This window comes from Halichoerus grypus, chromosome 12 (assembly GCF_964656455.1).
Source record: "Halichoerus grypus chromosome 12, mHalGry1.hap1.1, whole genome shotgun sequence".
NCBI classification, from domain to species: domain Eukaryota; kingdom Metazoa; phylum Chordata; class Mammalia; order Carnivora; family Phocidae; genus Halichoerus; species Halichoerus grypus.
Genome location: NC_135723.1, coordinates 89,222,576 through 89,237,309, shown reverse-complemented (window position 1 = coordinate 89,237,309; position 14,734 = coordinate 89,222,576). Strand labels below are relative to the sequence as shown.

Sequence of the window (14,734 nt, the reverse complement as noted above, 5' to 3'; positions counted from 1 at the left end):
GTGGCCTAAAAGTGGCCTCTCTGTTCCACCCCGACAGATAAACAATGACAAATCTTTGGCGGTTGGGTGGAGGTTTCATCATAGCTTCTTCCTGCTAAATGAGGGACTTAGAGATGTCCCTACCTATGGGTCAACATACAATGGTGATTTCTGATTGCAGGAAAAAAAAAAAAAATCCTCAAGTTTCTCATGAGAATCGCTATAAAGGTATAATGTAAATACATTTTTAATGTCAAGAGGCATAAAATTTCCTTTACAACTTGTCATTTATCCATCATATAACGTCAAATGCACCTGTAATCCCCTAAGATAAGTAGGATTCTTTTGAGGGAAAGGAGCCAAATCAAAGACATGATTAAGGAAAAACATGAATACTAGACTATGAATTCTATGGAGGATAAGGGCCATTATTTTACATTTTTAAACTAACTCCCTAGTTCCTGACAGGGTTCTCAGAATATAGTTTCTCAGTTAATGAGTAGTAAATTGATTTACTGATTAAATTAGCACTTATGGAGCTGTCTGACAACAGTATATAGTAAGTGGATAATTCCGGAGTAACTGGCTTCTGGGCTTTCATTTTAATGACTTTAAAACAACATAATTTAGTACCAAATGTTTAAACACCCATTATAATCGCTAAGCTGTGTAATCAGCATTATTTATGTCTGATCGGCTATACAAAACTCATCAATTTTTCTTTAGAAAAGAGTAGAAATTCCAAGAATAAAGGAGAGACTACAAATTAAAGGTCACATTTACTAATCTAGCACCATAATTCCAGTCTTAGGCCGTCTCAAGTGGCTGGAAGGAGGAAGGGACGAGGTGAGGAAGCTGGAAAAGGGTGGTTCTTAACTTGTGGCCCCATCTGTGCTCTCAGGTAACGCAGGATCTAACAGGAAAATTGCTGAGGCTGGAATTTAAAACAAAAGCTTTTGGTTCAGATGGTAAGGAGGCCCTCAAGAACAGCAGAATCCACACATCCAGAAGGCAGTGCTGCAGTCCGCCTCATGGACTAGGGGGTTTCTTCTTGGCATCCAAGTCCTTTTTAATTTCTTCTAGTTTTTTAGCCAGGTTTGGTATCTTTAAAGAGAAAAAAGATTATTGTAATTTTGCATCAACCTAATCAATAATCTTTTACTTCTCTTCCTCCAACAATAAAGGGTTGTTGTACAAGTCTTTATTTTTCTCTGAAAGTGACCTGCTAAATAGAATTTCTTAGCCTCCTAACTGCATAAGAAGGATCTCAGAAGTTGGAAAGTAATGTATGCTCCCTCCCTGAAAGCCAGATTCTGACTTCTCCTTTTATATACTCACTTAGCACCTCAATCCAGTGCCAAGTAGAAGCTGTACATATAAACAATAAAGGTGATATAAATTAATAAAGCTCCTCCCTAGAAAACCATGTAAGTCAAGTGAAGGTTGATAAAGAATTTCTTTTGTCACGTTAAAAGCTTCACCACAAACAGATCAAAAGTTAATATCATGTTTCCCTTCCTTCCCTCTTCCCACCCCTTCCTTCCTTTCCCTCTCTTTACAGTTTTGTCACCTGGTTTTCAACTTCCCATCTATAAAATGAGGCTAATATAACTCCTCACTTCACAAAACTCTGACCTCCTTAACTGAGCTGCATTATAAAGATCCATCACTAAAATTCTCAGTCATTACTACCACGTAGCGGGTAGTATGCTACCAATTAGTCTTTAAATTCCCACTTATCACATAATTTTCCATAGAACTGTAAGAAGACTCCAACTTAGTAATTAATTACTCTGGGCTAACAAACATAGTTCAAGATCACAAGACCATCTTAAATTGATGGGATTTTGCCCTCTTGTGATAATGGAGGACAGATGCTTCTGTGAGATGTATTTTTCAAACAATGGACAATCTTTCTACAAAATTCAGGACATTTTCCTCAGGTCTATGGATTTCATTTGTGCTGGAAGGCGTACCTGACTTTAACAAAGACAGATCACTACAAATTTGTGACATGGAATCAGGGTGGATATGGATATGGCCACTTACGTCATAGTTCTGAGCCAGATACATTCCAACCACGTTGCCAAAAGTAAATCCAAGCTGAAAGAATAGAACAGGAAGAGTTACACTGGATACCAAGTTCTGTGCCATCTGATACCAAACCAAACTATATAGACAATAGTCTAAGGAGCTCAGGACAGTTCAAGTCCCCAGTTTCCAGTCTAGGGCTAGGCAGTATGAGATTCAGTTTTCTTCTATAAAATAAACATAGAAATACTCTCCCAAAAGGTTAAAGAGCATACAAAAGTAAAAATAAATGGCAGCACTAAACAAATCTACCCTAGATTCTCCCTGTCCCCTCACAACCTCCATAAATACTTAACTGTCAGTTCCAGAAACCTAAGCCAAAGAGATGATTTTGTTGTTAAAAGTAATTTGTTTTTTGTCTTTCTTTCTTTTTTGGTTATAAGTATTGTTACTTCTTGCTACATCAAATTAAAAATATCCCATTAAAAAAAGTACTCAGCTAAACTTATTATCTTGGACAATGAAGAGATTTTCACAATTCAATCTCTTCATACCTGAGGCCCAGGGTAACGAAGTGATTTTTTCAGGGTCATTCACAACAAAGGAACACAGAACCTAAATTAGATTCATACTCAAAACCGAAAATGTATCATGACAGAAGAGCATGGGAAACTCTGACATACAACTGAGACAGCATATGGCTTAACACTCTGCCATGGGTGGAACCTAATGGGCAGAACACTTAAGACCTGTGGGGGACAAAGATTCCCTAACCAGCTCTTACTCAGTGAGGAGAGACAGGCATGATTTTTAGAGAACTATAAATGCTTATGCCATTGGGTGACTATTTTCCTGAACAAAACCTGTTTCATGAAAATTTAAAGCACTCCATTCACCACAAAAGAACCGAAGCTCATTAAACTTTGAGTTTAATGATGATCCATAATTCCCTGGGGTTTTTTTCCTCCAATAATTAAGAATCTCCAACAGGACGCCTAATTTCTAATTTCATAAATTCAAACTGGCATTTGTTTTTTTGTTTATCATTTTCTCTAATCGGCATTGCTCCTATTCAATACACAGCAGAGTTTAACAGAAAAAGTATGGCACTTAACACCGTCAGTTCTACATGGTGTGGTCGAACCTTCTCTTCAAGTCAGAGATACATATAGGGAAAAAGAATACTGCCTTCCTGTGCTTTAAACACCAAAAGCACAATTTAAATTGGTTGTTAGTTAATTAAGGAGCATAAAAGCAGCTATCCATTCTCTAATCAGAGTCCATTTTCTAATCATTTGATTAATTAGGCACATTCTGTGAAATAATACTTTTACCAAGTTGGCACCAAGAAGCAAAATGATTTTTTTCACTCCTGTGGGTTGAAACCAGGTAGACAAAAGTTTTCCAAATCCAGAAAGAGTATTATATTTACTTGTGGGGGGGGGGGGTCAAATGAGAATTTTAGCTCTAACACCAGATAACAGGGTGAAAATTTTCAAGAAAAATAGAATTCTGGTTCTACTACTCACTATCAAGCTGTGTAGCTGTAGCTGATTGGAGTTTCCTGATCTATAAAACATTATACTAACAATGTTCCTTCCAGCTCCAACATTCTAGGATTCCTGGTTCTTACCACGTGTGTCTCAACATAAATATGGCATATCTAATGTTGGCTTCACTTTGGCAATTTCACCAGCACATGAAAAATTGGTAGTTGTTTTAAAACACAAAACAAAACAAAAACTATGGGCCTCTAGACAAGTGCTATCCAATTCCAGTTTCAGAACACCGCCAGGTCTACCACTGGGATATTGTAAAATTAAATACACAACATAAAAGAATGTTACATATTAAGTGAAATGTTGAGGAAAATGCATGAAGCCAGAAAAGCATTTATATGTTATTCATGGGATGCTCACTAGGCAAGTTTACACAGAGAGAACATTTTAATCTAATAAAAAATATAAAATATAAATCTGAGGAATGGTGACTCATTAGTCTGACAAGTTAGATTGGAGCCAGATTATAGAAGGCCTTCCATGAGTCTGCAACCTCTCTGCAGGCCAAGATTGCTTAACTTCTTCCAGGCCAAGACCTGGACGCCTCCTCAGGAGTCCATCCAGATGGCTGTATGCCACCTCCATGGGGCCCCCTCCACATCACTGATTCCCCCACAGTACTCCGTGCAGAGAAGGCAGTGCAGAAAAAAGAAAAATGACTGCTTCCCAAGCTCAACACTAAATAAATTACTATCACATCCCTTCTGCAATCATATATAGCTGCTTCTCACACGCACATGGGGGATAATAAATGGTAAAAACACCAGAAATGTGGGGACAGAGGAGTGACATGAGCAAAGTGGTTAGAGAACAAATGGGTGGGAGGAAGAGGCTACAGCTAAGAGCCACAGGAGGCAAGTCTAGACCCGCCCAGGGCAGCATACATAAGAGACAGAATTTTCCAGCTCTACAATTACACCATACACTTAGAATCAGTGAAGCTCCTCAATCTATTACAATTCTGAAACCCAAAACTCTAATCAAACTGTTTCACTGTAACTCAACTGGCAGCAAAATCACACCTGACCTGAACTGATATGATACTATTTATAGTCTATCACATTTCAGTGTGAATACTCACTTTTTGCTACAGAAAAAGCAATCTTTAAACATAGGATCCTGCTCCACATCCCACTGGAGAATATGTGTAACAGTAAATATTTTAATATAGGTCATTAAAGAGTGCTATCCCAGAGTGCTACTGGGTTAAATAACAAGGTATATATACCTTAAACCTTTCTAGACTCTTTTTAAAAAAAAGTCAAATACATCTGGCCCCCAAAGGTTTTGATTAAAAGATTCAAGACCCTTATATACTAAAAATAAATTCATATTCAGCCCTGTGAAGGGATTCTAAAACGGTCCCTACACATTTTAAGAGTTCATACAGGATGTGTAGGAAGAAAAGCTACATTTAAATAAAATAGTTATATAACTGAAGGCAGCAGCCAGTACAGGACCCTGAATGTAACAGATGCAGGAAAAACCAGAAATGGGTCATGCATTAAGTGGCCACATGAATGACACAGAAGTGATTCTTCTAAGAAACCATATGTGAAAGAGATCATTGTACCTCAACTTATTAAAGCCTCTAATTATGCTGAGAAAGTGTTAAAATATAAACTGGGAAGGGAACTGAATGTGGAGAATCAAGGCATAAGGTATGAATGAGGAGGTGATGACTTGACTAAAAGAAATGGGACTGACCAGAAGAGGATGTGATTTTAGAAAAGGAGAGAAGTAAGTATGGAGCCCTGGGTAGGGCTGGCTCAGGGACCTCAAAAAGCAGGCAAAGTTTAGTTCCCATGTAACCTCGGTAGGGAGCCAATGGCTACTCTTTACCAGCAACAATACGATAAAAGCACTGCTTTGGAAGTATTCACCTAGCAGCTCTACTCAAAAAAGGCTGAACAATGAATAAGTACAGATCAGAGAAGGCCCAGATTAGTGTGGCAGCAGAAGGGACAGCAAGCAAACATGACTGAATTGTTTTTCTTCTTAAAAGTCAATGATGATGATCGCAAAACAGGCTCTTAACTATAGAGAACTGATGGTTACCAGAGAGGAGGTAGGTGGGGGAATGGGTGAGCACTGAGTAATACACAGAATTGTTGAATCACTATATTGTACACCTGAAACTAATATAACACTGTAGGTTAACTATACTGGAATTAAAATTAAAATTAAAAAAATAACAAAATAAAAATCAATGATGACCAATGAAATAGAATGTAGAGTCCAGGAATCAACCTTTACATTTATGGTCAAGTGATTTTTTAACGATTTATTTATTTTAGAGAGAGCGAGCAGGGGAAGAAGGGGGAAGGGCAAAAGGAGAGAGAATCCCAAGCAGACTCTCCACCAAGCTCAGAGCTGGACATGGGGCTCGATCGCATCACCTGGAGATCATGACCTGAGCCTAAACCAAGAGTGGATCAATAGACCGACTGAGCCACCCAGGTGCCCCTGGTCAAGTGATTTTTAACAAAGGTGCTAATACATTCAATGGAAAGAATAGTCTTTTCAAGAAATGATGCTAGGACAACTGGATATCTACGTGCCAAAGAGAATACGGACCCTTATCTCACATCATAAACAAAAACTAACTCAAAATGGATCAAGACCTAAATGTAAAAGCTAGAACTATAAAACTCTTGTAAGAACACAAAGTAGTAAATCTTATGACTTTGTATTAGGCAACAGTTTCTTAAACAGGACATCAATAGCACAAAAAGCACAGTTTCTTAAACAGGACATCAAAATTAAAAATGTTTGTCTTTCAAAGAATACCATTAAGGGGCACCTGGGTGGCTCAGTTGTTAGGCGTCTGCCTTCGGCTCAGGTCGTGATCCCAGGGTCCTGGGATCGAGCCCCGCATCGGGCTCCCTGCTTGGCGGGAAGCCTGCTTCTCCCTCTCCCACTACCCCCTGCTTGTGTTCCTGCTCTATCTCTGTCAAATAAATAAATAAAATCTTAAAAAAAAAAAAAAAAGAATACCATCAAGAAAATGAAAAAAAAAACCCAATGGAATGGAATAAAATATCTGCAAATCATGTATTGATAAAGGACTTGTATCCAGAATATAAGAATCCTTATGACTTAACAATAAAAAGACAACCCAATTTAAAAAGGAGTAAAGGATTTTTCTTTTCAAGATTTTTTTTTGGTGACTAACATAATAAAATTTAAAAAAAAAAAAAAGATTTTTTTTTTTTTTTTTTAAGATTTTATTTATTTGACAGAGAGAGAGAGAGAGAGAACACAAGCGGGGGGAGCGGCAGGCAGAGGGAGAAGGAGAAGCAGACTCCCTGCCGAGCAGGGAGCCCCTTGCGGGGCTCGATCCCAGGACCCTGGGATCATGACCTGAGCCAAAAGCAGATGCTTAACCGACTGAGCCACCCAGGTGCCCCAAGATTTTATTTCTTTATTTAAGAGAGAGAGAGAGAGCCAGAGAGATCAGAGAGGGGGAGGGAGAGGGAAAAGCAGACTCGCCACTGAGCAGAGAGCCCGATGCGGGGCTCGATCCCAGGACCCTGAGATCATGACCCAGGCCAAAAGCAGACACTCAACCCACTGAGCCACCCAGGTGCTCCTGAGCAAAGGATCTGATAGACATTTCTCCAAATAAGATATACATGGCCCATAGCACATGAAAAGATGCTCAATATCACTAATCATTAAGGAAATGCAAATCAAAACCAGAATGAGGTGCCACATCACACCCACCTGGGATGACTTTAATCAAAAAGATAAACAAGTGTTGAAAAGGAAGTGGAGAAAGTGGAACCTTCATCCATTTCTGATGGGAATGTAAAATCGTACAGCCACTCTGGAAAATGGTCTGGCAATTCCTCAAAGTTGAGCGCAGAGTTACCATATGATGCAGCAATTTTACTTTAGGGTATATACTCAAGCGAACTGAAACATACATCCACACAAAAACTTGTACACAAATGTTCACAGCAAGATAATCCATAATAGCCAAAAGGTGCAAACAATCCAAATGCCTATAGACTGGTGAATGGATTAACAAAATGTAGTATATCCATACAATGTAATGTTATTCATTACTACTAATTACGTACTAATTCATGCTATAACATGGATGAACCTTGATAACACCGTTCTGAGTGAAAAGCAGTCGGAAGAGACAACGTATTATACGACTCCACTTAAAGGAAATGTCCAGCATAGGTAAATGATAAAGACACAAAATAAATTAGTGGTTGTCCAGGTCTGGGGAAGAGGGGAATGAGAAATGAATGCTAATGGATATGGGGTTTCTTTTGGGGACAATGAAATATTGGATATAAAATTATAGTGGTAATGGTTGCCCAACTCTGTGAACATATATAAAAAAACCACAGAATTCTACACTGTAAATGGATGAGTTGTAGGATGTAAATTATATCTTAAAAATATTTTAGGGCGCCTGGGTGGCTCAGTCAGTTAAGCGTCTGCCTTCGGCTCGGGTCGTGATTCCAGAGTCCTGGGATCGAGTCCCGCATCCGGCTCCCTGCTCCTCGGGGAGCCTGCTTCTCCCTCTGCCTCTGCCTCTCTGTCTCTCTCTCATGAATAAATAAATAAAATCATTTTTAAATATCATTAAGATTTGGTAAAATATCAGCTATATGTGATAAAACTGGAAATCAAAGACAACTTCAAGGTTTCTAGATTGGACAAATGTTTGAAAAGAATGGAAATGTTAGAGTGAAAAAAAATGAGGACCACGGAGATAAACCGTTGGCTCTGTGTATGAACACCACAGAAAATCAACTCTTTTTTATGTAAGGACACACGAGCTGTTTAATCACAACCACTAAGTCTTAAAAATAAGAAAGCCAACTCCATAGCAATCTCTTATCATTGGCTGCTCAACCTCTTCCCCAATCAAAAAGTTACATCTGTCAATTAGCAAATAAAGCTACAATTTTTACCCGGGGATGGCTCCTGGCAATAACCCCAACTGAATACCTAACAATTCTGAAATAGGACTCCTCAAATTACATTTTCAAAGAGTACACAACCAAACCCAAATTATGACACAGAATCTGAACCACCTCCTATTTACTGACAAGGGCTTAAGAAATCTAAAAATAATCTCACTAAAAATAAATAATAAAAATAATCTCATTTTATTTAGCAAATATAGCTACAGCTAGCATTCAAAAGGATACCTAAAAACGTTTTATGGTCTCAGGTGAGAAAAGCTACACACTGACAAGAAAACCAGAAGTATACATTATCTAACATTAATAAAAAGACAAATTGATAATTTTATTTCTCCACATAAGTCTAGAGACCTACAGAAGCTCTCTCAAGACTGCTCATCCCAAGGAGGCAAGAAAAAAATTCACCTTTAGTCTTTAAACATTTAAGACTTGTTGTGGAGAAATTATCAACTGTGTTTAGCATCTGCTTCAAGTAATAATAAAACTCATATTCTATACATTAAACCAAAAATCTGCTGAGGATATAACCTATATCTCTTCTACTACCACCATAGAGATGTGCATTTTTAAAATGTAAGCTAGGTTTTATATGCAGTAATTTTCCTTAGATAATGAAGGGGGGGGCTGTTAATTCTTCAATTGAGCCAGTAAATTAAATAGGGACATTCATGAAAAAGATCGCTGTAACACTTGGGAAAGAGGTCCATCAGGTAGAACCGGTCTGGCTGTTCTCAAAGGAGCTGATTCAAATATTCAAGTATCTTATGAATATCTGAGTAGTAATCAGGCAAAGGAGGAATATCTAATTAAATAAATAAATCACACAGTATTGACTAAGTGCCATGTGCTTAGGAAATCTAAGCATAAGCTATGTTGCTTCTTCCCCTGGGATTTATGATCTTTTCTAGAAAGACAAGACTAAAATAAGTGAAGGTGCAGTGAACAATTCATCACCAAATGATGGTCTGAATGGGCCACATAGTTCAAGTGCGTCATGTTAGAAATCTAGCGTAATCTCTATAAACATATTACAGGAGAAAAATCACTTGATCATCAGATGGGGAAACAGCATGATAAAATTCAACAGCCAATCACAACAAAAACTCTTAAACTAGAAATAAAAGAGAATTTCCTTAATGTTAGGAAATATCAGAAACACAAACATCGTATTAAAACCTGAGAAGCATTTCCACTAAAAGCAGAAGAAAAAACTAGGATATCTGCTCTCCTATTGGAAGTCCTAACTCGAGACAAGACAGAGAGAGACAAAAATTGGAAAAGAGCACGAAACTGTCATTTTTGCCTTCACTGGAGATATGACTGCCTTCACAGTATTGCATTCATTGATTTACTTCCTTTTTAAAATTTTTTTTAAAGTTTATTTATTTAATCTCTATACCCCATGTGAAACTCAAACTCATGACCCCAAGATCAAGAGCCACACACTCCTCTGACTGAGCCAGCCAGGTGCCCCAATTTTTTTTTTTTAATTAAAAAAAATCTTTTTAAGTAAACTCTATACCCAATGTGGGGCTCAAACTCACAACCCAGAGATCAAGAGTCACATGTTCTACCCACTGAGCCAGCCAGGCACCCTGTCAGTGATTCACTTCCAAGAGAATCTGCAAATTATGGGAGCTAAAAGATAGCTAAGACCGCTAGATACAAAAATCAATACACCAAACTTAGCATTTCTATACATCAGCAATGAATCTGAAAATGTAATTTTAAAAAGGATGCCACTCACAACAACTAAAGAGCACCTGGAAATATAAATACAAAAAACAAAGTGAAAGACTATTACTGAGAAGATAGTAAAACACTGATGAAAGACATTTAAGATGTAAATTAACAGGGAGAAAGATAACAGTGATCCATGAGCTTTCTTTATGAAAAGAAAAGTTTATGGGAAAAGATGGGAGTTGAGAATGGTTGGGGAGGCAAAAAAAAAAAAAAAAAAAAAAGAGGAGGACAAAGGGAAAACCAGATGGGAAGGTCTGAAGGCAGAAAGGTCCATAGGTGGTCCAGGTCCATAGGTGGTCCAGATCGGTAAGATAGCCCAGTCAATCTAAAACAGAGGAGGTATGTTGAAAGGCAGTAGTAAGGGAAAATGGAGTCAGATGAGCAAATCTTGAAAATCTGATGTGCAAGTGGTTACTATCTGATGTGCAGGGACATAAAGACCATTGACAGTTTCTGATTATGTGAATAAGACAATTAATACTGGATGGTTACTCTGGCACCTGCAAGAGTGGACAGAACACCAAGGGCGTCAAGGGAAACCTAGAACTAGAGAAGACAGCCTTACTTTTCTATGGCTGATCAGACTGGAGCAGGAGTGCCATGTTTCAAAAAAAAAGACTGAAAAACTAGAATATTCAGGGAATAGGCTAACCAGCATGAACCTGAAACCATAAAGAATGGACGGAATGGACGGAAGAATCAGAGATGTTTCGTCTAAAAAGACTAGAGGGGGTCAGGGAGATAGAGAGAGGTACCAAGATAATGCTCTTCAAATATGTAAAGGATTGTCACGTGGATTAGAACTGCTCTTTAGGGGTGGCCTGGGTGGCTCAGTCGTTAAGCGTCTGCCTTCAGCTCAGGTCATGATCCCGGGGTCCTGGGATCGAGCCCCCGTATCGGGCTCCCTGCTCAGCGGGAAGCCTGCTTCTCCCTCTCCCACTCCTCCTGCTTGTGTTCCCTCTCTCACTGTGTGTCTCTCTGTCAAATAAATAAATAAAATCTTAAAAAAAAAAAAAAAAAGAACTGCTCTTTAACACCAAGAACTAGTTAGGGAGACACTGACCAAAAATGATATAGATCATCTGAGAAAGTAGAGAGCCTATTTTAATGGGAGGTGATGAAACATAAACCGGAGGCCCCCTTAGTAGTGGAAACTGACGTGTCAGCATGTTAGCTGAACTCCAGAACCTAAAACAACTCTTCCAATTCAAAACCCACATTCCTGTACCAGCTAAGCTGGTGTAGCTAGTGCAACGGTGGAGTAAAAGACACCTACTCTACAAACCTGGCAGTAGGAACATAAAGATGGAACTTTCATAAGGTGAGTAATGAAGACCCCATGGCTTAAAACAAGAGCTAACATTTAGAGTGCTGTGTGCAAGGTAGCGTTCTCTTTTTCATGAATTAATTTCATAGCCTTATAAGCAGCCTTTTAAGCAGGTACTATTATTGCCCAGTTTATGTTGGGGAAACTGAGGCACAGAGCAGATAAGTAACTTGCCCAAGAGCACGCAGGGAAATATATGTGCTAGGCATAGCAGCTAAATGATATGGAGAATGAAGGAGAGAAATAAATCAAGGATTATGTATTTCAAATTTGGGACAGCCAGGACTGGAGAACAGAGAAAGAAGTTAGGTGTGAGGCGTGCGTTGCAGGGTGGGGAACAGAAGAGGTAATGGGTCCAGACGTGTTGGATCTGAGATAGAGGGGACGAGAGATGTTCAGTGGACAAGAGAGGACAGCCAACTGGAACTCAGAAAAAGGGACGCAAGGTAGTCCTGGAAGCAGCAGCAGAGGAGAAAGGTGACAGCATGGCAAGGAACACGGTCCCTGAGGGTGGGTTTGAAGAAAAGAGCAGAGTGTCAAGGACTATGCCCTGAGAAAAACCTAGTAACCAAAAGAAGGGAAAAGCAGCCAGCACTAACAGGCGCGATTAGATAGGGCCCCTTCCCAGCTGCTGCACCAAGATACTGATCCCCTCAGCCCTTGGAGGGGCCAGCACCCGAGCCAGTCACCCTCACGGGTTCTTCTGTAAAGATAAATCCATGTGTGTTATGTTAAAGAATGTCAGAAAATACAGACACAAACGATCCAAAAGCCAAGGGAGGAGGGATTAAGGAGGTCGTGCTTAAGGGTACCAAGAGCAATAGCTGGTGCCAGTAACGGTCTGACAGGCAGTGTGCACAGAGCTCCCATCCTGTCAGGCTTCCCCTCAAAAGCTTCCAAAGTTTCCTTAAAACAACTGTAGCGAAACCTTAAGGAAGCCTCTGCAGTAAAAGCAAAGGGCAGCAGGACCACAGGAACAAGTTTCTGAGACCGGGATGATGGGCAAATATTTTAATCCACAGAGGAATGAACAATGAAAGCAATAGATAAGCAACCTTAAATCTTAAAAAAAAAAAAAAGCAACCTTAGATCTTAAAAAAAAAAGAAAAAATTAATCAACGTCCTCTCAGTCTGTCCATGAGCTACAGCTGTATTAGGCTCAATGCTATCATCTTACACTTTGGGGCTGATGTTTTGTTGTTTTTGTTTTATTTATTTATTTGACACAGCGAGAGAGGGAACACAAGCAGGCGGAGTAGGAGAGGGAGAAGCAGGCTTCCCTCTGAGCAGGGAGCCCGATGTGGGGCTCGATCCCAGGACCCTGGGATCATGACCTGAACTGAAGGCAGACGCTTAGACTGAGCCACCCAGGCGCCCACGGGCTGATACTGTTTTTAACCTGAGTGTTTCCTACAACTAAAAGGCAGTAATTATTTCTACTGACTCCTAGTTAGGACACTGGAGAAACTTCCAGAGGCAAAGGAACAGCCCTGTCTTTGTTGGGCAATTTATGTCAAGGACACCTCTTTCCTCCTAAGGATTTAAAAAATCAATTACCACCTCAAAAAAGACAAAGGGGACACTTTAAAAAATTCTCTTGGATAAAGCAGGTAACCTTCCGGAGGGCATCTCCTCCCCAGAGCACTCCATTTGGCCACCTGGAAGATAACTGGAACGTTCACCTGCCTCTTAATCAGAATGAAGTTCGGAAGGCACAAGCACTTGGAAGAAAGACAGACTCGGACTTGGAAATGTCTGGCGAGGCCTCCGGGAACCTTCACCAGGCAACCTTTGAAATACACTCGGCTGTGCCAGAAAGCCAGTTTTTAACCGAAATAAAGAGCCATGGGATAGAATTTATTTACTCACAGTAACACTCATTTCCCCCTAGAATGAGCCCTCTGGAGGAGTTCCGTGCACACCGGGGTCTGACTCATGCCAGCAACCAGCCATCCTCAAGGCTGGAAGCTATGAAAGGCCTGACGAGGGCTCCCCGAAGCCTCCAACTCTGCCCTGTGCGTCCGCGCCTCGCGAGGCGGCTCACTAACTTAGAGCTCGCTGCTGGCCCTCCCGGCCCTCCCACGTTCCCAGAAAACCCACCAGCAGGGCCGGGGTGGGGCGTGGGGGCAGAAGAGGGGAGCCTACAAGCCATTAGGGGCCCCAACAGCCTTAGCACGAGGATCACCCAGTGCCCGCCGGGACGGCACAGAAGTGGCTGTGAAAATGCCCGCTGACACCTCCAGGTCTGAGGGACTCGGACGACTGCACAAGTACTGGCCACGGGGCTTGGGCCCGGCAGACACCAAACCCCGCAGCCCACCCCGACAGGCGGCGAGCGGGCGCCGCGGGGACCCGCACACACGCCCAGACCCCCCGAAACCCGGCCCTAGGCCGGCTGGACAGGCCTCGGACCCACCCCTGGCCCCTCCTGGGCAGCTCCCCTCACCAGGAACTGGAGCATGGCGTCGGCGAGGAGGGCGAGGAGGGCGCGGAGGGCGGCGACAGCTCGGTGGGCCGGTCCGAGCCTGCCTCTCCCCGAGCGCGGGGCGGAACCCGCCGTGGGCTTCCGGGTCACGCCCGGCCCCGCCCGCGCCTCCCGCCTCGCCTCGCCTCGCCCCGAGCCGCTCGCGGCGCTCTGCCGCCCACTGGCGGAGCGCCCCGGAATTACCGCCTGGACTGGGGAGAAGGCCCGCGCCCAGGGCAGCCTCAAGTCCCAGGCAGGTCTGGCTGGACAGATTTGATCATTCAGAATCCAGGACGCCAGTCTCCAAATCCCGCTTCTGTAAACCTGGGTCGGGCCGGGGATCTAGATTACTACCAGCGCCCCAACGATTCTGATGCAGAGCCAGACTTAGGACTCCCTCACCTAGAAGGTCTGCAGGAGGCAGCGGATCCCGTACCTAGGTGCAAAGCAGAATCATCCGTGGCGCTTTTGCAACATAATCTACGCAGACCCCACGCAGAATCTGTGGGAGGTGAGGGGAGGGAGATGCTGTACGTTTCAAAAGTGCCACAGGTGTGCTATGTAACCTGCAATGAGCACTTTTGATAGAGGCTAGGTACTTAACTGGTTAAGCTAGAGGCCTTTGGAGTCTGGCACAGCCGCGTGCAATTCATGACTGCCTTCACTTCCTGGCTACTTA

At 41.7% G+C, this 14,734-nt stretch overlaps 1 protein-coding gene across 3 annotated transcripts; it reads right to left on the bottom strand.

Annotated features, from left to right (window-relative positions):
* Nucleotides 1–210: 210 nt before the first annotated feature.
* On the bottom strand, nt 211–14,167 carry STMP1 (short transmembrane mitochondrial protein 1). 3 transcript variants are annotated; one of them, XM_036100749.2, is made up of 3 exons: nt 14,038–14,167; nt 2,029–2,082; nt 211–1,083 (listed from the first exon to the last, which is right to left on the bottom strand). In XM_036100749.2, the coding sequence occupies exons 1-3, from the start codon at nt 14,050–14,052 to the stop codon at nt 1,009–1,011; spliced, it is 144 nt and encodes a 47-aa protein (XP_035956642.1). In that variant the 5' UTR covers nt 14,053–14,167; the 3' UTR covers nt 211–1,008. The 3 variants fall into 3 exon arrangements, with proteins under 3 accessions (XP_035956642.1, XP_035956632.1, XP_035956623.2); XM_036100739.2 differs by having other exon boundaries at nt 14,008–14,156; XM_036100730.2 differs by lacking the exon at nt 14,038–14,167 and adding an exon at nt 13,461–13,595.
* Nucleotides 14,168–14,734: the final 567 nt, after the last annotated feature.